Below are 21,169 nucleotides of genomic sequence, written 5' to 3'. Positions count from 1 at the left end.
GGAACACAGCCCACCATCGACAGGCTGAGCAGATGATCGCAAACTGGTTTCACACCGTTGTGAAACCCATTACGCCATATTATCCACTCACAACATCGAATGGGCATGGAAAGTCCCAGCCATTGACTCTGTTTCTCTCTCCGTGGACGCTGCCAGAGCTTCTGAGTGTTTCCAACATTTTAGGTTTTTATTTTGGATTTCAGTACTTTGCTGTTCTATTAGTTTTTGTACCCTTTTATTTATTGAAGATGACGGTTCACACAGTACTAAGAGCACACAACATAATCTTAAAGGAGTACGTACCCTGCAGAAGTGTGCAATATCTTTTGGTATTTATCCTTTGCCAGATTTATAGAGTTTGCCATTAATAGTAATAATTTGATAATTAAATGATAATTAATTTGATAATTGCAACAGTATTCATTGCATTCTTGCTGGTCATTTTATTCCATTGAAATGCATGGGATTATCACAATGATAAATACAGCTAAGGCAGACCATTTGGCTTATCCAGCCCATCCTTCCATATAAAATTGTTATCCTTCCTTCATCACACTATTTAAATGACTTGTGAGTGCCCCCGAGGGTTTTTACCTCTACTCCCTGCCACTGCGATATTAGTCACATAATTTTTGATATAATTCATGAACTTGCCTTTTACCAGTTTGTGCCTATGCCTCCTTATCCTGCAGTTTATAATCTTTAATCCTTTCCTGTAAACACACAAACAGTTGAAATGTGCCAATACTTTTGATTTCCTTATGCCAATCTTGTTTTGTGTATGCATTTAAATTCACAAAAATTACGTTAAATGTTAAATTTGAAGTAAACTCAACAGGCTCAGTTCAATAATAAGCTTAAAACATGAATATTATAAAATTGATTTGACGCATTATTTCATGGCTTCAATGTTTAGGCTGAAATATTTGCTTGAATGAGCCTGAGTTCGGAAATAATGGTAATTATAACCTCCATCTGCTCTAATGATTATTATACTGAAGTAAATAATTGCCTCACATACAAAGGAATGCAGAATTTATATCTTGTAGCTTAACATTAGTGGTGACATTCCGTGGATTCAAATACCAAATGGCAAACTGTTTAACTAATTTGACCAGCTGGCAGCTTCTGGTGCAGAAAATCATCATCACAAAGCTGCTAGTAAAAGCACAACTGTGAAGATTTAAATACCTGCGTGACACTACAATTTGAGAAAATTGTTGTTCATCTCCACACATCTGCTTAGAATGCTGCCAAGTTTTTATTCCCACAGTCTGAAAAATAATCCAGCTTTCCACATGAAATGTGAAAGATGCATGTTCACATGCAAGCAGAACACATTGGATTCTTAGGAATCACAGAATATTTACAGTGCAGAAGGAGGCCGTTCAGCCTATCAAGTCTGCAGTGGCTCGCTGAAAGAGCATTCTACCTAGTCCCCATTCCCCTGCCTTATCCCCATAACCTTACACATTCTTTCTTTTCAGATAGCAACCCAATTCCCTTGTGAATACTTTGATTGAACCTGCCTCCACCACTCTCAGGAAGTTTGTCCCAGACTCCAACCACCCTCTGGGTGGAAACATTTTTCCCTGCATCGCTTATACTCCTTTTGCCCATTATTTTGAATCTATGACCCCTAGTCTTGATGTACTCTTGAGTGGGAATAGTTTCTCACTATTTACCTTGCCTATATCCCTCAGGATCTTGAATACCTCTATCAAGTCTCCTCTCAGCCTTCTTTTCTCCAAGGAAAACTGTCTCAAGCTCTCCAATCTATCCTCATAGCTACAGTTCTTCATCCTTGGAATCATTCTTGTGAATCTCCTCTGTACTCTTTCGAATGCCTTCACAACTTTCCTCAAGTATTGCGCCCGGAACTGGACGCAGTACTCCAGATGAGGCCTAACTAACATCTTATGCAAGTTTAACATGACCTCATTACTCTTGCACTCAATGCCCCTATTAATAAAAGGTAGGATACCATATGTTTTATTAACTGCTCTCTCAACATGCCCTGTCACCTGCAATGGCTTATGTGCATTTACACTGAGGTTCCTCTGTTCCTGCACCTCCTTTAGAGTTTCTCCCTTTATTTTACAATGTCTCTCCATATTCTTCCTGCCAAAATGAATCACCTCACACTTCTTTGCATTGAACTTCATCTGCCATTTGTCTGCCCAATCCACCAATATGTCTATGTCCTTTTGAAGTTCAAGACTATCCTCATCACAGTTGACAATGTTTTCAATCTTCATATCATCTGCAAATTTTGAAACCATGCCCCGAACACCACAGTCTAGTCATTAATATATATCAGGAAGAGCAAGGGTCCCAACACTGACCCCTGGAGAGTTCAAGGGAGTTCAAGATCTAAAGTTGTTGAATTCAATATTCAGTCTGGAAGGCTGTAAAGTGCCTAGTCGGAAGATAAGGTGCTGTTCTCCAGTTTGCGTTGAGCTTCACTGGAACAATACAGAAAGCCAAGGACAAGTGGGCAAGAGAGCAGGGTGGAGTGTTAAAATGGCAAGCGACAGGGAGATCTCCCTCCTCCATCCCCATCCCCTTTCCGTTTCTTCCCCCCCCCCTTTTGTTTTTTCCAATAATTTATATAGATTTTTCTTTTCCCACCTATTTCCATTATTTTTAAATGTATTCTACCCATGGTTTATTTCACCCCACCCCCACTAGAGCTACCTTGCTTGTCCTGCTCTCCACTGTTAATTAGCACATCCTTTTAGATAAAATCACCACCTTCAACACCTCTTTGTTCTTTTGTCTGTGACATCTTTTGGTTATCTCCTCCTATTACTGCTTGCTTGTCCCAACAATGCCTCCCCCCCACCCCCACTTCTTGCCGCACCCCCCCCCCCCACTTAAACCACCTTATATTTCCCCCCTTTCCTATTTCTACTTAGTTCTGTTGAAGGGTCATGAGGACTCGAAACATCAACTTTGCTCTTCTCCGCCGATGCTGCCAGACCTGCTGAGTTTTTCCAGATATTTCTGTTTTTGTTTTGGATTTCCAGCATCCGCAGTTTTTTGTTTTTAAGCCTTATGATATAATGGTCACCGTCCCCTAAATGATCTCCCATTGTAATTTGATCCACTTGGGCCGACTCATTCCCCAGAACCAGGTTCACCAATGGGAGTGCCTGCCCTCTCATTGGACCGGAAACATACTGCTGCAGAAAACTATCTTGAACACAATCCAGGAACTCTCACCCTTCATGCCCCTTTGCACTATTCCTACCCCAGTCCACATTTGGATAATTGAAGACCCCCATTATAATTGGTCTATAATTCTTGCACCTCTCTAATTTCTTTGCAAATTTGTTTCTCTGCATCCCCTCTGCTAGTTGGTGGTCTATGTGCTATACCGATCATTGTTATCGCACTTTTTTTATTCCTTGTCTCGAGCCAGAGAGATTCTACCTTTGATCCCTCTGGAACATCCTCTCTCTCCGTACCATCTTTAGTCAATATTGCCACCAGCAACGCACCCCCCCCCCCCCCTCCCCCCCCCCCCCAACCACCACCACCACCACCCTCGCCATCTCCTTTTCTTCCTTTCCTGTCTCTCCTATGTGCCTTGTACCCAGGAATATTTAACATCGAGTCCCGCCCTTCTTTGAGCCAGCAATAATATCATAGTTCCATTTGTCAACCAGTGCCTGTAGTTCAACAATCTTATTAACCACACTCCATGCATTCACATACATGCACATTCATCCTGATTTAGGATTTTTAACATTCCCCCTTGCTCTGACCCTATCTAATGACTTACTATAGCCTACTCTAGTTCTATCAAACCCTCCAAGTATTCAGTTTACCTTGATACTACTCCGATATATCCTCCTTATCAGTTAATATTTCTCTACTTCCCACTGCCAGTTTTTCTCCTCTCCTCTCTGCATTTCCCCTCAGGTTCCCATCCCCCTGCCAATCTAGTTTAGATCCTCCCCAAATCACTGGCAAACCTCCCGCAAGCACATTCGTTCCAGTCTTGTTAAGGTGTAACACATCCTTCTTGTACAGGTCCAACCTGCCCCAGAACTTGTCCCAGTGCCTTAGAAATCTAAAACCCTCCCTCTTACTTCATTTCTCCAGCCATGTGATGAACTGTTCAATCTTCCTTTCTTATGTTCACTAGCACGTGGCACTGGGAGTAATCCTAGATTGTTGCTTTTCAATTTCCTTCCTAACTTCCTAAAACCTGCTTTCAAGACCTGATCCCTTTTGCTGCCTATGTTATTGGTCCAGTTGTGGACCATGACCTCTGGCTGCTCGCCCTCCCCCAAAAGAACATCCTGCAGCCGTTCTGTGACATCCTTGACCCTGGCACCAGTGAGTCAACGTACCATCCTGGAGTCACGTTTACAGCTGCAGGAACACGTGTCTGCTCTTCTAGCTATGGAATCTGCTACCAATATGGCACTTCCACTCTTCCACCTCCCCTCTTGTGCAGCTGTGCCACAAACTTGGCTCTTGCTACAGTTCTCTGAGAAACCATCTCACTCACCAGTATCCAAAATGGAAAAGCGGTTCAAGAGCTAGATAGCCTTGGGGGATTCCTGCACTACCTGCCTGTGTGAAGGAGCGCACTCATCTCCCTGAGGCTAAGTGTTGCCTCAGGGAGATCGGCGCCAAATTCAAAACTGTTAAAAATAGAAAAATAATATTTTGCTGACATGTCCCCTTATGTGACACTGTCACATGAGTTGGGACATGTCCATCACTTTTAATTAAACCTTTATTGAATTTTTATCCCGCCCGTGGATGAGGTTTCATGCTTTTTCTGATGCCCGCCAGGGCTCCCGGCCTGCCCGTCAACCTTAAGGTTTTTAAATGGCCTCAGTTGGCTGTTGACAGGTCAACGGGCGCACAGCTGATTTGGCTGCGCCCCCGCCGACCTGAAAATTGAAATGATGCGGGGTGACGTTGGGAGTTCCGCCCGACATCATCCTGCCTCATTTTATGCGTTGGCGTGTGGGTCCCACCCTGATCGCCAACTGGGAAATCCTACCCAAAGATAGAAGAAACTTTTCAGTTGTGTGCAAACATGGGGCCCAATTTTATCTGTGCAAGTGAACGGATTTTGAATGGTAAAAATCCTGGTGTCAGGATGTGCTTCTGGATTCTAAATTGAAATGTCCTTAACCTCTATTTTCTACGAAAGGAATTTCAAAGAGCAGCAGCACTAATCAACACATGTTCCTTTTGCAGTGGATGACAGGATAGGGTGGGAGGATCTTGACCTCAGTGCATAGAGTGACTCAGATTAGATTTGTTAAATGCTTTTTGTTTCACCTGCATTTGCTTAAGTACTTTTTGTGTGTTCAAGAAAAGCAGAAATTGTGCATTTTCTATTGGTTATTTTATTCTGAATTTGCAAGATTAACCATCTGATGTCAGCAAATGCCATATGATTTTCATCCTGTTCGCATACACACATTGGAGCCAAACGTCTGTGGTCCATCCAGCGTACGTCTGCTGCAATCCCAAGAGGAGTGCGGCAGATGAGCCAGAAAGCAGACTAAGACCCAGCTACACCAGGTCCCTGCCTGTCTGTGCTGCTAGTATCCACAAGGCCTTGGAAAAACCTCTGCCCACCCATTACAAAATACTCCAAAAGTAAAATACCACAGATGCTGGAAATCTGAAATAAAAACAGGAACTTAACTACTCAGCAGGTCAGGCAGCACCTTCAAAGAGAGAAACAGAGTTAACACTTCAGATTGATGACCTTTCATTCAATCTAGAACAAGGTAATTCATGTCAGGTGGCTGAAAACAGGGAACCCCAAGCCAGAAGTTTTGTTAGCCCTAGTGTCTCAAAGGCCTTTACGTTGAAGTGGCAAATGGTGTGCTCAATGTGCCCTTTATTCTGATTCACTAGGATTTATTGTCAAGCTAGTTTTCCAACCATTTTTGATCTGGTAATAGGAAGTTGCCTTAAACTATTAGTTAAGTATTTCAAAAGCTTTGCAAACAATCAATTGATGAATTCGGTTGAAAAACAGTTTCTCTTCCACTTCGTTGATACTTTGACAGAGGACATGACGGTTTATTCATGGTTTTCTGAGGCCATTAAAGCCGGCTGTGTGATATTTAACTATTAGCATGTGATTTTCTTCAATATTTGTGTTATTTAATGTTGCATTACTAAAGAAAATGTATCTGTTAGAGATTTTCCTATTGAGAGAGAGGCTCTGGGGATCACTAATTTTTGAATATTACAAATTTAAAACTATCATTCTGTTTTGAATTTGGTTTTCTTTCCCTTCCGCTCTTTGCTTCATTCTCTATATGCCATAGATTTTAACTCAGCAAATCAGTCAATTAATCCGCTCCCAAGCTTCTTTCTTTTTCAAGCTATCTTCATGGTCTGTAAGGGTCTTGGATCATTTTCCCTTTGCTTTTAACTATCCCCTTCTGGGGAAGCACTGGCCTCTGTTTTGAACCACCCTTAAGAGAATGGTCGAGCTCAGGAACTCTATATATGAGGAATAAGTGCTATGAATTTGCAGGAGAGGGTGTTGACACACAAATATACCATGCAACCATTCTGAAAGTATTACGGTAATGTGTTCAAAATTGATGGAAAAGGCTTATTTTCAGTTGACAGGAAGTCGGCTAATCTATTGCCCACAGAAAATATTGCACCTGAAGAAGCCCAAAGCACTAGCAAGCACAGGGGATGTTATGGTGACAATTTACTGCTAGGTCCATGAGGCATAATCTAATCTTGCGAAAAAAGGCTTTCTTGCTGCAGATTAGCACGTTTCCGAATAGAGAGCTGTGCCAAATAAAGTAGTCCCTTGTAATCACTTCCCTACACAATATTTCATTTTTACAGGTGTGCGTCTCAGTATCGTGTAAAAATCCGATGTGTTCAGTTTGCTCCCGTAAGAATGATTAAATTAGAAGAACTCTCTTGGGAAACCTTTCTTGGTCACCATTGGTTCCAGCTTTAAATTGCCATATAATTCCTCAAACATTCTACAGAATTTGAGGGTCCACGTTTAAAGTCACGTTGCAGGATTTATTTTATTTTGTATTTCTTGCTGATGGTGCAGATTTTGCCTTTTGTTCACAGGGGAAGAAGTTTGAGATTCTGCCGGATGGCCTGCCTTCAGCTAGAAAACTTATTTACTACACTGGCTGTCCCCTGCGCTCTCGGCACCTGCTCCAGCTACTCAGTAACAGCCATCGTCTCTACATGAACCTGCAGCCAGTCCTGCGACAGGTCAGGAAACTGGAAGAGAATGAAGGTATTTTTAAAATCTGGGGTAGCAGTATTACATATGACCTTTTGGTTTCTGAATTTCCTTTGAAGTTAAGTATTACATTTGCTCTGGAGTTGCTGGACAGTTCATTGTTTCTCCAGTTCTGCCAGTGTTATGACATTGCAGATGGTGTGTGCCAGGTGGATCAAATCCGTGAGGGAAACTTGATTATACCGTCACAACACTTTTGCAAGTTATATTTATCTCGAGATGCATGCACTGAATTCAGTAGTAATAAATCCACCAAGACGTTAGAGAATTTTAAAAAACTAAAATTAAAATATGTATTACCAAAAGAAAAGATTTCAAGCACATTCATAGACCTCCAACTTACTACCATATTATCTCTTAAAATCCCTAATTAATCTGGCCCCCAGTTACACCCCTTTTAAGGCAACGGTCCAAAAATAGATATTTTAGATTTTAAATGGATCCAGCAAATTAACACAATACCCTGGGCAGTGGAATTCAAAGTGGCTCTCTCCAGCTTTGGTTTCTGTAGACAGCACACAAATACTGGAGGCTTCAAACACTCATGTTAGGTCTTACAATGCCTTCTCCTGACACATATCCTCATTCTCTTTTATATATGTTTCACCCTTTTTAATATGTAAATTCCACTGTTTCCATATGTCTTTGGAACTTTTACCTTTATCATAATATAAATCTGCTCATGTTGCTGCTATTCTCATTAACCTGTGAAATTCAAATCCCCCTTCATCTATCTAAAAATACAATTTCCCTTTACACCTTACATGCTAAGACCCCAACCATATTTATTCATTAGCATATTAAAGATGCTTCTACACCTTGCTTCTTTTGGTAAATTCAACTTGCAGTCTGCTTGGTTACAAAATGTAATTAAATCACACACACAGGCAGAAAGCCCCCAAAAGCCTACTTTACGATAAACCAGAAAAATATAATGAAAAGTATTATACCTTCATGACACAGGGAGATTGTAATGGATGGCATGGTTCTCTTCCCTAGAGCAATGATGCCATCTTTGGTGGCCTAATGAGAGCTATGCAGTAACTTGAGCTGCTTAATCAGAAACATCTCCATGCCAGCTTATTTCAAACAGCACAGCAAGGCCCATGATATTATGGTTGAAAATTTGATTAAATATTGGAAGTAGGGAGCAATTCAAATGATTGAGAGAAATTTTAGGATATATGTGTAAGTATAATGTATTAAAATCCTACATCGGCATCAGTCCACATTGGTTTTCAATCACGCTTTTTGTGCCACATTTTTCTGTTATTAATTCTTATTTCCACAGTTATAATGGAAATAGTTTAGGTTAAGATCATCACTCTGGCTGCACCATCTGTCCACTGGGTTCCCAGAATTCTTCCAAAATGCTTTCCAAAAATGATTTTCATTCAATTTTTGCTTCTCCGACATTCAAATCTAAAACGTAGATAAATTACATAATTTACAAGGACCAAGATTACATTTGTCCATTGAATTACCTTTTGCACATTTTAATGCAAAATTTTAATGGTTAAAGGATTTACTTGAAGGCCTTTATTTATCCCATAAACCTTGAAGTTTACGGGGAGAGCTTCAGCCTGCTTGACCCACCAGAAACGGGGGTAGAGTGCAGGGAGCCGGCCTGGGGATTCCCGCACACTACAGAACTTTAATACCACCGCATGCATGTGACGTCGCTAACAGATTCCCTGCCCGGAAGCCAACCTGATTGACAAACTTGGCTTCTGGTCCGAGGAGGGCCATGTAGGTCTGTAACCCAACTTGTGGGATGTTGGGGAGGGGTAGGTAGATTTTGGGATTGGGAGGGGCGATCCAAGGGATTCTGATCCAGGGAGGTGTCCGTTCCTGGGGTCCAATGAGACAGGGTGTTGGAGGTCTTGGGAGGCGAGGTCGAAGGCCACGGCATGATGGGGGTTCGGAGTGGATCAGAGGCCTCCAGGGTCTGAGGCGGGAGGTCTCAGAGGGGTGGTGGAGGTCAGAGGCCTCAATGGAGCAAAATACAGGAAGCCTTGATGGGTAGAATCCATAGGGATGACTGAAGGCCTCAGTGGTGAGGGAGATCAGGGGATATTGTGGGGGTTGGTCAGGCAGGCACCCTTTATCTAACAGGTGCAACAGCCTATGCATTCTGATCTAGCAGTCCCTTGCCTGGCTTTGGCTGGCAGAGATCCCGAGTCCTAAGGCCCAGGAAACTTGGCCGTCCAGCATTAAATTTCAAATGGTGATTATGTATATATATAAGTTATTGATTTATTATAACAGTTAATGCACCAGCCCATTTCCTTGGAGTGGGTTGGTTTCCTGCCCCCTCTCCGGGTTCTGGTAAAATCAAAAGTGGGCAGATTGCAAGTGGGTTGGAGTTGGATTTAGACTTTTAATACTATAAACCCCCTCACCAGGTCCAAACCCGCCTGTTTTTGATGCTTTTGTTCAGAGCTGTGAAAATGAACTGAAATTTTGCAATCTAAGTATATGCACATATTTAATTTGCAGGCCCCATCATCACTGTCAGTTAGCTAAATAAAGAGTATCTTTACATTACTTTTAGCAGATTTTCCTAAAGAGATTTTCAGAGAAGTTAATTTTATATTGCATACTCTCTGAACACCTCGATTGGATTACAGTTATATACACTCACAGGTTTAATATTATCAATATAATCTTACTTTTATGTAAGTTTAACTTTGAAGTTGCTGTATACATGGTGTTTGGACACTTTTAAGGAATATATGCCAGTACATTGAATTTTATTTAATGGATGTCTTCTAATTGAACACTCCAATATTAGTAATTAATCTCTTTCTTTCCTGAAGAGAAAAAACAGTACAGAGAATCTTATATCAGTGACACCATGGAATTGGATATTGAGCAATTAGAAAAACGATCCCGAGCAAGTGGCAGCAGTGCAGGCAGCATGAAGCATAAACGTCTCTCCAGGCACTCCACAGCAAGTCACAGCAGCTCCCACACTTCAGGCATCGAGGCAGACACCAAACAAAGGGACCTTGGACCAGAGGACAGTTTCACTGGAAACATCCTTCACAGAAAACTCAAATCCTGCAACTCAATGACCAGCCATGGGAGCTCTCACACCTCGGGCGTTGAGAGCGGTGGGAAAGACAGAATAGAGGATGACTCACAGGATGATGGTAATCCAACTGGATAGTGCTGCAAGCTACCATTGCATCCGCTTCATTTACTTGTTATTACTGTCATAAAGCCTAACAAAGTCACTGCAAAAAAAAAAATTGACTAACAAGTAGAATAAATCAACAGACATAACGGCTCCTTTTGCATGCCGAGCATTTTGGTTCTGAGAATGGAAGCAATAAGAATTTCCAACAGTTTTGCCTTTTGTAAGATTCTTACGTGACAGGAGTGTTGTGACGTATTCAGTTCTGCTTACAGAGCACGTCTCAAAGAGAGAGTTTTCCAGGAAAGGACAACATCTTTTGCTTCATTGATCTTTGAACAAACTATGGAACTAGTGACTTTACTGATCAAGGTTGATCGGCAGATATTTGTTCTGAAATGTTTTTGTTACTGAAGGAAGTAGGGGGAGGGTTGGAAAGGCCATTGATGGAATCAGCCTTAAGCATATACTCCCATTGGATATCATGGGGGTGGTGGAGGGTCAGAGAGTCATTATTAAATTGGACCTTGAGGACTGTTTCCCATCAAACACAGTTTCTGAAGTTACATTTTTTTTACAACAATTCATTTTTTTTAAAGAATAAATTTGTAAGCATTTTATAACATACTTGTGTGGTATAAACAATTGTTCTCAAAACACAATTGGATAGATCTCCCAATACCATTACTCACAAACAGATAAAATCTTTGCAAAGCTGACCTGCTGTGTAAGATGCTGATTGCAAGTATTTTTCAATGATTAGCCCATCACTATTCTTATTCATAGTTCCAGGCATGTGCAGGGAGACAACTTAATGGTGGGACCAGAAGTGAAATAGAAAATAATGTGGCCACCTAAAGCGAAAGGACTGAATAAGGGAGCAAAAGTTCTTCTAGCTTTTGGAAAGGCTTCAAAGGCATTTCACACCAATAATTGCCAAGATTGGAGCCAGGAAGTGACAGACAAAAGTGAAGAGAAAGAAAACCCAAAGTGGAGGCATGAATCAGTGTCAATAGGCAAGTGGCAGAGTTTCCAACTCTCTGCTTGGAGGCTGATGAAGCAGGGCTGCTTGAGGTGATTGTAAGGTGGGTGATCTATTCTCAACCAAATGGCATCATCCCCATAAATCAGCATTTCAGCGTGTCGTAAGAAAGGCAAGGGCAGGAGTGAGGACTTAGCTGACTGTTGCTGTTATGGTTGTGCCGTTTTATCAGCTGTGTTGGCTATAGGTGTCTTTGCAGCAAATAGCATAGCTCTATATTTGGTTCGCTGTTTAGCTTGAGATTATGGAGACAATTCCCCATGGTCACTGCTGGGTAAGTGTTCCAGTGTCTTTCGATATGATTGATGGCACCTCTGGTGTGGCCAATTAAGTTTCTGCTGGTTGCTGATCACCTTAAAATATATTACTACCTAAAACCTGAAACACTGGGCCATTAGTTAGGAGTTCATGTATTATATTTGCGTTATTGGGGTGTGCTGTCGTGGCCTCCCTTGGGAGCTGGAGCTCTGCCAAAGTGACATCTGTGTATACATGTGAATGTGAGAGTATTGGCAAGTGGGCACAGAACACAACCTGCCCTACCATCTGTTGGTCTTTTTCCTTTCAAAATATCTCCAATGTAAGGGGATTTTCTTCGGGAAACCCATTGTGACACTAATGGGTCAGCCTTAGTTCATTGGTAACACTCTCACCTCTGAGCCAAAGCATTGACTCTAGAGACATAAACATTGGCATCAAAGGAGTTGGCCTGGTGTCCTTACCAATACTTATCCATCAACCATCATGAAGCAGATTATCTGGTCATTTATCTCATTGTCGAACATTGCTGTGCGCTAATTGACTGCTGAATTTCTGGGCGTTAAAAGAAGCTATATAAAGGCAAGTTCCTTCTTCTTTAACTCCTAATGGGGTTGCAAGGACAAAGAGACAATGAGCAGTTGCCAAACAAAACTCTTAACTTGAATCAGCAGGGAAAAAGAAAATCAAAAGGTACAGAACTGGGCTGAAAACTGTGATCTGCACTTTCATATTATGTTTTTAAATGACTTGCTGTCTCTAACTTGCATTTATATAGTGCTTTAAATATGAAGAATATTCCAAAATGCTACACAAATAGTTGCCGAGAAAATGGACACTGAGTCTGGAATGGAAAATAGGACTTACTTCACTATTGTTCCCCTGACTGGGTTTCATCCTTCACCCACCATAAACTTAAGCTGATCCAAAAGCTCCGCTGTCCTAACCTACACTAAATCCTGCCCACGCATCACCCCCTCTGCCTCACTGACTTACACAGGCTCCCGGTTCCTCAATGCCTCCAAATTAAAATTCTCATCCTAGTGTTCGGATCACTTCATGGCCTTACCTATACCTATCTCTATAATCTCCTCCAGCAAGACAAACTCTATGGGCGGAATCATCCCAGATTTGCTAAGTGTGGTAGCAGGCGGGAAAAAGAACATTTTATCTGCAGGCCGTAATGGCGGCTTTTCACGCCGTATCATCCCAATCCCACCTCATTAATCATACATTCCCAGGAAACACGCTGTTTTGATGGCGGGGGGTGGTCTCTCATTCGCCCACCATGCCATCACCTCGCTGCTTCCTCACACCTAGTGCCATATTTAAAATGCAGCCATGCACACATCTCTCAGTGCTTCCAGCCCAGGACTGCTACACAGAAGACATGGCCCCAAAAGCCAAGAACACTACAGCTCCTGATTCAGTGACGCATCCCTGGACGCATCCTTTTGGACACCGTGGAGGCCCACTGTGATGTCCACTACCCATGCTCTAGCCACAGGAGGAGTAGCAACATCACCAATCCGGCTTGGGAGGCGGTGGCAGCAATGGTCAGTGCCAACACCCTATAAAAAAGGACAGCCACCCAATGCCACAAGAGGATGAATGATGATCTCTGTTCCCCCAGGGTAAGTCATGCGTCATATCACTCTCAACTCACAAACTCATAAACTCATCATATGTCCACAGCACCCTCACTCACTGTCGGTTCAAGGGACATCACCATTCATTTATACTCACCATCATTGTCCTCATCCCATCCATGGGAACACTCACCACCCACACATGCCAGGCATACTTATTATCTGGCCTGGTAGGCATCCTGCTTACACTGTCTCCAACTGTCTGCAGGGCAAGCTGGCGCGAAACAAAAGAGAGAGGTCATAGACTGGTTGAGGAATGCCTGAAATCAAGGTCCTCATAAACTTTGAAAATAGAGTCATCCAGCTGGCTGGCGAGGATCCGGACCATTCTTGCGCTGACGGTGAGGTTGGTGGTGCTCTACCAAGTGAAGATCCAGCAACACAACATCCATCAGTCAACCATGCTGTGAGCGATGTGTCCTCTTTCATATTCCGCTGCTATACACTAAAAATCACTCCTTGCTTTTGCAGGCACATCTGGGAAACAGCTGAGGGAATTCTCAACACAGGCCCTCAACTCAAATCCTGAAGACACCTTTGAAGAGGAATCTGCTGAAGACCCGCCACAGTGCTCACTCACACCCTCCACCAGTGCAGTGACATGCACCTCAATCGGACCTAGTTCTGGAATAGCCTCCAGGTCACAATCTGGTGAGCACATCACACACTGTCTAATCCACAGCAGGCAGTGGCAGGGATTTTCCAAGTTTCTGGCATTCGGAGGACTGCTGGAGGCCAGAAATCTGCTGAACCCGGGTCAGATGACAAGGCTCTGGACTTGGTCATACCATAGTTGCAGAAGCTGTAAAGGCAAGTTCGGGAACATCAGGAAGGGATGTTCGTTGCACTCCTCAGATTGCAAGGCACAATGGAGGAATCCGTCTGCCTTCTATCTGAGGTGATAGTGCTGGCGTGTCAATGCACTGAGGTCAACATTGACAGGATGCTGGCCGCAATGGAGGTCCAGGACATTGCTGCTGCTTGGGCTGAACTCCATCGTTGATGTCATAGTTGGCCTCCAACAGTGTCAATACGAGAGAGGAGTGTGGGGCAGCTCGATCTCACTCCAACTTCCCCTTCTCCTCAAGGTGTCAGCCAGAGACCCTCTGGAGGAGGATCAGCAGGTATACCACCTGGAGCCATCCACCCAGGTGACTCTGGGATCGACTGGCCATTCCGAATCCCCTCTTCCTGTGACCCCCAGCAGCTCCAGCTCCATAGGCCGAGGAGGGTACCACTGCCACGGCAGGACCCCAAAAGCAGGCAGGGGCCCTCCAGGTCTTGGCCCCCCCAGAGGACACCCATCAAGGTCATCACAGACAGGACGCAGCAGTCAGCAGGCTTCCTCCACCTCCGCTGTGGATGTCGAAGGAACATTAAAGTGTAGTGGCAGGATTAGGAAGGTTAAGAGATATGGTTGCACAGCCTGGGCATGGGTGTTAATCATATGTACATAATGTTCACTATTGTAAATAAACTCCCAAGAATGTCTCCTTGCCTATGGTCCTTGTTACAATGACCAGTGTTCATGTCACTCAGATGTGAAACCAGCACAAGGTAAAGGCAGGTGGCTCAGTCCAGGACCTCTTCCCTGTTTGGTAACTAACCTTCAGACCAAAGTGATGGTTCAGCTTCACACTCAATGGACACATTACTGATGCCTGCACCTCGATGGTGCTTGTCATTGCTGCCAGAATGTCGTGGGCAGGCATCACAGAGTTCCATCATTCTCTCTGTGTGATCTCAGCACCTTTAACGTGGGGCTGACCCCCATCTCTTCATCTTTGACCTGTGATGCAGTGTTCCTGAAGGGGTCAGGTGCTGAAGGTTGACAAAGGATCACTTGCATTTAAAGTTTCACGGCTGCATCTCCATGATATGACCCTGATCACAAAGAGCAAGCGAGCTGCCCTCAGCCAGACAGGGGTCAGACATTCTCACAGGCTATGTGAAAATCCATGGAGTGTCCTCACTGCATGTCATCATCATGCTCCTGGAATCGAGTGCCTATTAGGGCTTCTGCTGCATCTCCGTGACAGAAGCCTTTTCACAGAGGGTAAGTGCACTGCCATTAGCCAGACTATAGACGAATGTTCATAGAAGCAATGTGAGGATCTATAGGGTCTCCTCACTGCATGTCATTATCATCCTCCACAAATCTAGCAGCTATGAGGGCCTCTTGAGTGTGCGTGCCTCATTTCACCAGTGCGATGTCCTCATTGCCAGCATCCTCACCTTCAAGGACCTCCTCACCCTCATTCCCCTCAACATCCTCCTCATTGGAGGAGACGTGCAGCTCTTCCATCTCCTCAGCCAGCTCCTCTCCCCGTTGCAGCTCAGGTTGTAAAGGGCACAGCAGGCGACAACGATGTGTGACACCCTCTGTGGACTATATTGCTGGGCTCCACCACACCAGTCCAGGCACCGGAACCTCATTTTCAGCATCTCGATGGTTTGTTCCATGAAAATGCGATTTGCACCATAAGCCTTATTCTACCTTCTCTCTGCTGCAGTCTGATGCCACTGCATGGGTGTCATCAGCCATGTCCTCTGTGGGTAGCCCTTGTCCCTGAGGGGCCATCCCTGCAGTCTTTGTGGACCCTGGAAGACACCAGGCATCTGAGACCTGCTAAAGATGTAGAAATCGTGGACACTCCCTGGGAACCCTGTGCAGACCTGCAGGATGTGTCTGTGGTGGTCGCACATCAGCTGAACATTCAGTGATTGCAATTTAAATAGTTGACCGCTTGTTGCCATGGAGATCTGAGCGCCACGTGAGTGCAGTCGATGGCACACTGCACCAGTGGGAATCCAGAGATCCGGACAAATCCAATCACTCTTGCACCCTGGCTTTCCAGGTCCTGCACGAAATGCACTAAGTTGTGTGCCTTTGTGAAGATGGCATCCATGACCTCATGGATGCATTTGTGGGTGGAAGCTTGCGATATCCCATTGAGGTCACTTGTGGAGCCCTTTAAAGGAGCCACACTAGCATAAAAATTGAGCGCTGCAGTCACTTTTACGGCCACTGGCAGTGGATGCCCTCCATGTCCCCATGGCACCAAATCTTGCACAGATGGCAGATGTGACTGACCAGTTCTCTGACGTGTGCAGCCTTTGGCAACATTGGTTCTCGATCAACTGCAGGAATGAAAGTGGTGTCTATAGACCCTGGGTCTAGCTAGGCATTGACTATCAATTGCTCGCTATGGCTCTTCAGTGGCGTAAGCGGGAATCCCAGTTTTCCCTTCTTCCTGAGGGTCCTGCTCCTTCCTCTGCGCAGCCAAGTGCCTCAGTCAGTCTCTGCACTCAGTAAGTCATGAGGCATACAGCTAGGTCACCAGGGTCCATACCCCTGATGTTCTCCTCTCGCAGGATGAAAGAGAGAGACGCATGGATTAGCTTAGATGTTCTAAGATCCTCTCTTAGTTAAGTCTGAAGGCCCCTTAATGTATCCCAGAGTGTGCTGGCAACCACTTAGATGGCCAGAGTTTAGTGCGCTACATGGCTGCCCGAAACCCCACCCACCTCCGCTCCACTCCACTTGACCGATTGGCGGTAGCTTTGCCCATTGGACTGCATGTTGTGCTCTCAGCTCAGGCACAGGTATTCTCCTAACCCACACTGCAAGGCTGTGCTGTTAGCTCAAACCATGAGGGAGACTGATCCAAACCGGGATGATGACATTGCAAGGGGCTGTGAGCGCCTCCCCCAGTGACGGCTCCCTGGTCAGCTTTAGCAAGGAGATTGTACAATGTGCTTGGTTGTCCAACTTCCTGCAGCCCACTAAACTGCTCATTAGTTTGCAGTCTGTGCCCAAGGAGTGAAGAGCTCTGGAGCATTTGGTGGCGCTTTCAGGCCTAAGTGTTGCTCAAGCTAGAAGCCCGACTCCAAGCATGTCAATATGGCTGCATCTGAACTGTCTTGGCTGCAGAGGTATGGTCACTTTATACAAGGTTTCCCTAATGCGTGACACACACCACCCCCCCCAAACTCGCCTCAGCCGCAGAGCAGCCCTTGCCCCGGCACTGCATTGCCAGCCAGCCGGGAAATAGTGACTTGCCTGTGTCCTCTCCTGAATGCGCAGTGCCTCAACCTTGAGTTTCAACAGGCGACCCTCGTGAGCGCTGCACAACATTACTGTGCACTCATTTCTGAGTTCCTGTCAAAGTGCAGCTCACTAGCTGAACGCCTTATAAATGCTGTTGTGAATCACATCAGTGTGCAATCAGTGTGGGGGGGGGGGATGATTCCTTCAAGCTGGATATGCTTACACTGATATGCAGATATATTCCAATGAAGTTCCTGACGTGCAGCGGTGGGAAATGTGGCCTGCCATTGACGTGTGGAGCGGACAATTATAAATGTGTTTCATGACGGCGTGAAGCTGACTTTTGGCCTTTCCACCAAATTGCCCGCTCACGCTCGCCATGACTCCCAACGCCAGTGGTCACAGAAAATTCCGCCCTTCAACTTTAGCCTTTGACCCATTAATTCCCTTCACTCCACCAATGGTGGCTGTGCCTTTAGCCATCTAGGCTCAAAGCTCTGGAATTCTCTCCCTAAACTGTTCTGCCTCTCCATCTATCTCTCCTCGTAAGACTCTCCATGAAGCTTTACCATTTTGGCTAAACATTTAGTCATCCCGCCCACCATCTTGTCTCTGTGGCTCAGCATCATTTCTCTGTCTGATTGTGGTTTTTTTGAAGCCAGTTGAATGTTTTCCTGCATTAAAGGTGGTATACAAATGCAAACTGTTGTTGTTGCTGAGGGAACAGTCTCTGATTACTCACGCCATAATGCACACTTTGCTACCTCTGGCAGGGCGACCACTGTTGGAACACAGGACAGAGTTCAAGCTGATGACATCATTGAAACTTCATAGACAAGAAAAGCAGTCTAACAAACTCTATTTTGAGACAATCACCCTCATGGCAATTAGGTCATCTAAAAATTTGTCTCCATATTATTACTTCCCTCTCACTCTTTGAAACCGAATCTTGCTGTTGCCTTATCGGTATCCCTTGATTGACCTCAACTTCTTTATCATTTTCAGCATAGGAACATAAGACTTAGGAGCAGGAATAGGCCATTCAGCACTTCAAGTCTGCTCTGCCATTCAATAAGATTATGGCTCTAGTTGTGGTCTCATCTCCTTTCCTGTCTGCCCCCACCCCCCCTTGGTTATCAAAAATCTGTCTAACTCCTCCTTTTAATAAATTCAATGACCCTGCCTCCACTGCTTTCTGGGGAAGAGAATTCCACAGAAAATGACCCTCTGAGAGGAAAGAATTCTCCTCATCTCCATTCCTAAATGGTAGACCTCTCATTCTTAAACTGTGTCCCCTGGTTCTAGTCTCTCCCACAAGTGGAAATATCCTCCCTGTATCTACCCTGTCAAGTCCCCTCAGGATCTTATACGTTTCAATAAGATCATCTCTCATTCTTTGAAACTCCAATGGGTGTCAGCCCAACCTGTTCAATCTTTCTTCATAAGATAAGCCCCTCGTCGCAGGATCCTGCGCTTTGAAGGTCGGGCTTCCATCTACACTAATCAATAAAATAACTCTTAGTCAGCCTCACTTTTGGACTGATAGTTCAAAATCTACAATAATTTTAAAAAAATAAAAAGGTTGATCAAATCCTAAAACATGGGATAAATTGTTTTATCAATTAGTTGGTTTTTAGTTTCTAGGATGCACACAGAAATAGGTGAACTTTAACCCCTAAAACCATTAGGTTGAGGTTATATGAGATGATGAAACTTTAAAAACCTCAAACTTAACCTTGTCCCGCCCATTGCTGGAGGTGGAACAAGAGCCAGGCGCCTAACCAGTGACAGGAGGCAGATTGGTCATTTAAATATTAATGAGGCTGACGGCCTCAGGTTTAACTTGTTTTTCAGGTTTAACTGCCATGTTTGCCAAGCCTCAAGAAACCTGACAGCTGAGGGGAGATACAGGACTGCTTCTCCCTGGTCCCGCAAGCTTGCCTTGAATTGGCCTTCCTTGCCACCTCCCCCTCCCCCCCCAGCTCACTCCCTCTTCCACCTGAGATCAGGGATTGGAACCCCGCCCATCCCCCCATCACAAACCCTGTCAATAGCAGCTGTAGATTCCCCAGCTAGGGCTGCGGCCTGCAGTGTGCTCCTCGCCCAACTGGAAACCAAAACCTGACAATCAGGCTGACTTCAGGGCGGGAATCCTGGCACACGTATGCACACTGTGGAGTTTTGCATGTGGTGAAACCCAGACTTCCAGGTTTCCTATCCATAACCCACCCCTGCCAAGATCAAGGCTTTAGTCTGGATTTTACAGAACAGATCAAGCATGTCCCTATTTGCAGCACATTTTTACTGGAAATACAGTGCATTCATTTTGTAATGAACGTACTGAAAACGTGAAGATTGTACTGATATACAGCAAAGTTATAAAATCCTTAAAAGAATAAGAAACCTTTGAAAACCTGTCCATGTTACTTCATAATACTAGACAGTACTATCGAAAAAATGTAGACTTAAGAAAATAAACCCAAAGGAAACTGCAGATGAAATACAACCACTTTACCAAAATGGATGCAGGTCATGATTTACAATTCAGATGAAGGCCCTTCAACCAATTTGACCTTATATTTCCAGAATACCAACACCATCGTCTTTTTTTATCATCTAACTGATTTTCTTTTCTTAATGAGTTGTTTCCCTAATGAGATTGGCTTCAATTGTCCCTCATGGTAGCTTATTCTAGCAGTTGATCATCCTCTGTGCAAAGAAAAGCTTAATTTCATTTGCTGTTAACTTGGCACTCATAACCACTTTGTCCTGTTGGCTTGATGATATATTTGAAAATATAGCCACAGGTTAACTTCATCCCATTAAATATGTGGTATACCTCTGTGGGATAATCTGAGACATGTCTTTTCAAGGCTGAAGACCCAGCTGAGTGAAGGCTATAATTTTCAATGTATCATCTCCAGGTCATTCAGGAATTGCATAGATCCTTGTGTAATATGTCTAGCAACTGCTATTTTCTATAATATTTGAAGAAATGGTTGAATACTACTAGAAAATGAAAAATATTGTATTATACATAACCGTTGCATCAAAATATGACTGAATGTGGGGAAATGTGAAATTGTCCATTTTGGCAGGAAAATTTTAAAAAGCATATTATTTAAATGGTGAGAGATTGCCAGAGCTCTGAGGTTCAGGGGGATCTGGGTGTCCTAGTGCTTGAATCACAAAAATTTAGTATGCAAGTACAGCAGGTAATTAGAAAAGCTAATAGAATGGTATTATTCATTGCGAGGGGAATTGAATACAAAAATAGGGAGGTTATGCTTCAATTGTACAAGACACTGTTAAGACCATATCTGGAGTACTGTGTACAGTATTGGTATCCTTATTTAAGGAAGGATATAAATGCCTTAGAAGCAGTTCAGAGAAGGTTTACTCAACTAATACCATGAATGGACAGGTTACCTTATCAGGAAACGTTGGACAGGTTAGGTTTGTATTCACTGGAGTTTAGAAGAGTAAGAGGTGACTTGATTGAAACATATAAGATCCAGAGTGGCCTTGACAGGGTGGATGTGGAGAGAATGTGGGAGAATTTAGAGCTAGGGGTCACTGTTTAAAAATAAGGAGTCGCCCATTTAAGACAGAGATGAGAAGAAATTTTTTTCTCTCAGAGGGTAGTGAATCTTTGGAACTCCCTCCCTCAAAAGGCAGTGGAAGCACAGTCTTTGAATGTTTTCAAGGCAGACAAAGATGCATTCTTGATAAACAAGGGGGTGAAGGGTTA

The 21,169-nt window shown here is 43.9% G+C and overlaps 1 protein-coding gene across 4 annotated transcripts in view; it reads left to right on the top strand.

The window, feature by feature from the left end:
• The window catches only part of frmd6 (FERM domain containing 6), a 159,300-nt gene that overhangs the window by 119,762 nt on the left and 18,369 nt on the right, over positions 1–21,169 (top strand). For all 4 annotated transcript variants that reach the window (XM_041214657.1, XM_041214660.1, XM_041214659.1 and 1 more), the window contains 2 exons: positions 7,099–7,273; positions 10,099–10,434. In XM_041214657.1, the coding sequence (XP_041070591.1) occupies positions 7,099–7,273; positions 10,099–10,434 (511 nt within the window). The remainder of the gene's footprint in view (positions 1–7,098; positions 7,274–10,098; positions 10,435–21,169) is intronic.

This window comes from Carcharodon carcharias, chromosome 20, assembly GCF_017639515.1.
Source record: "Carcharodon carcharias isolate sCarCar2 chromosome 20, sCarCar2.pri, whole genome shotgun sequence".
Taxonomy (NCBI): Eukaryota; Metazoa; Chordata; class Chondrichthyes; order Lamniformes; family Lamnidae; genus Carcharodon; species Carcharodon carcharias.
Note: the sequence above shows the minus strand (reverse complement) of the source record. Positions and strands in the feature narration are given on the sequence as shown.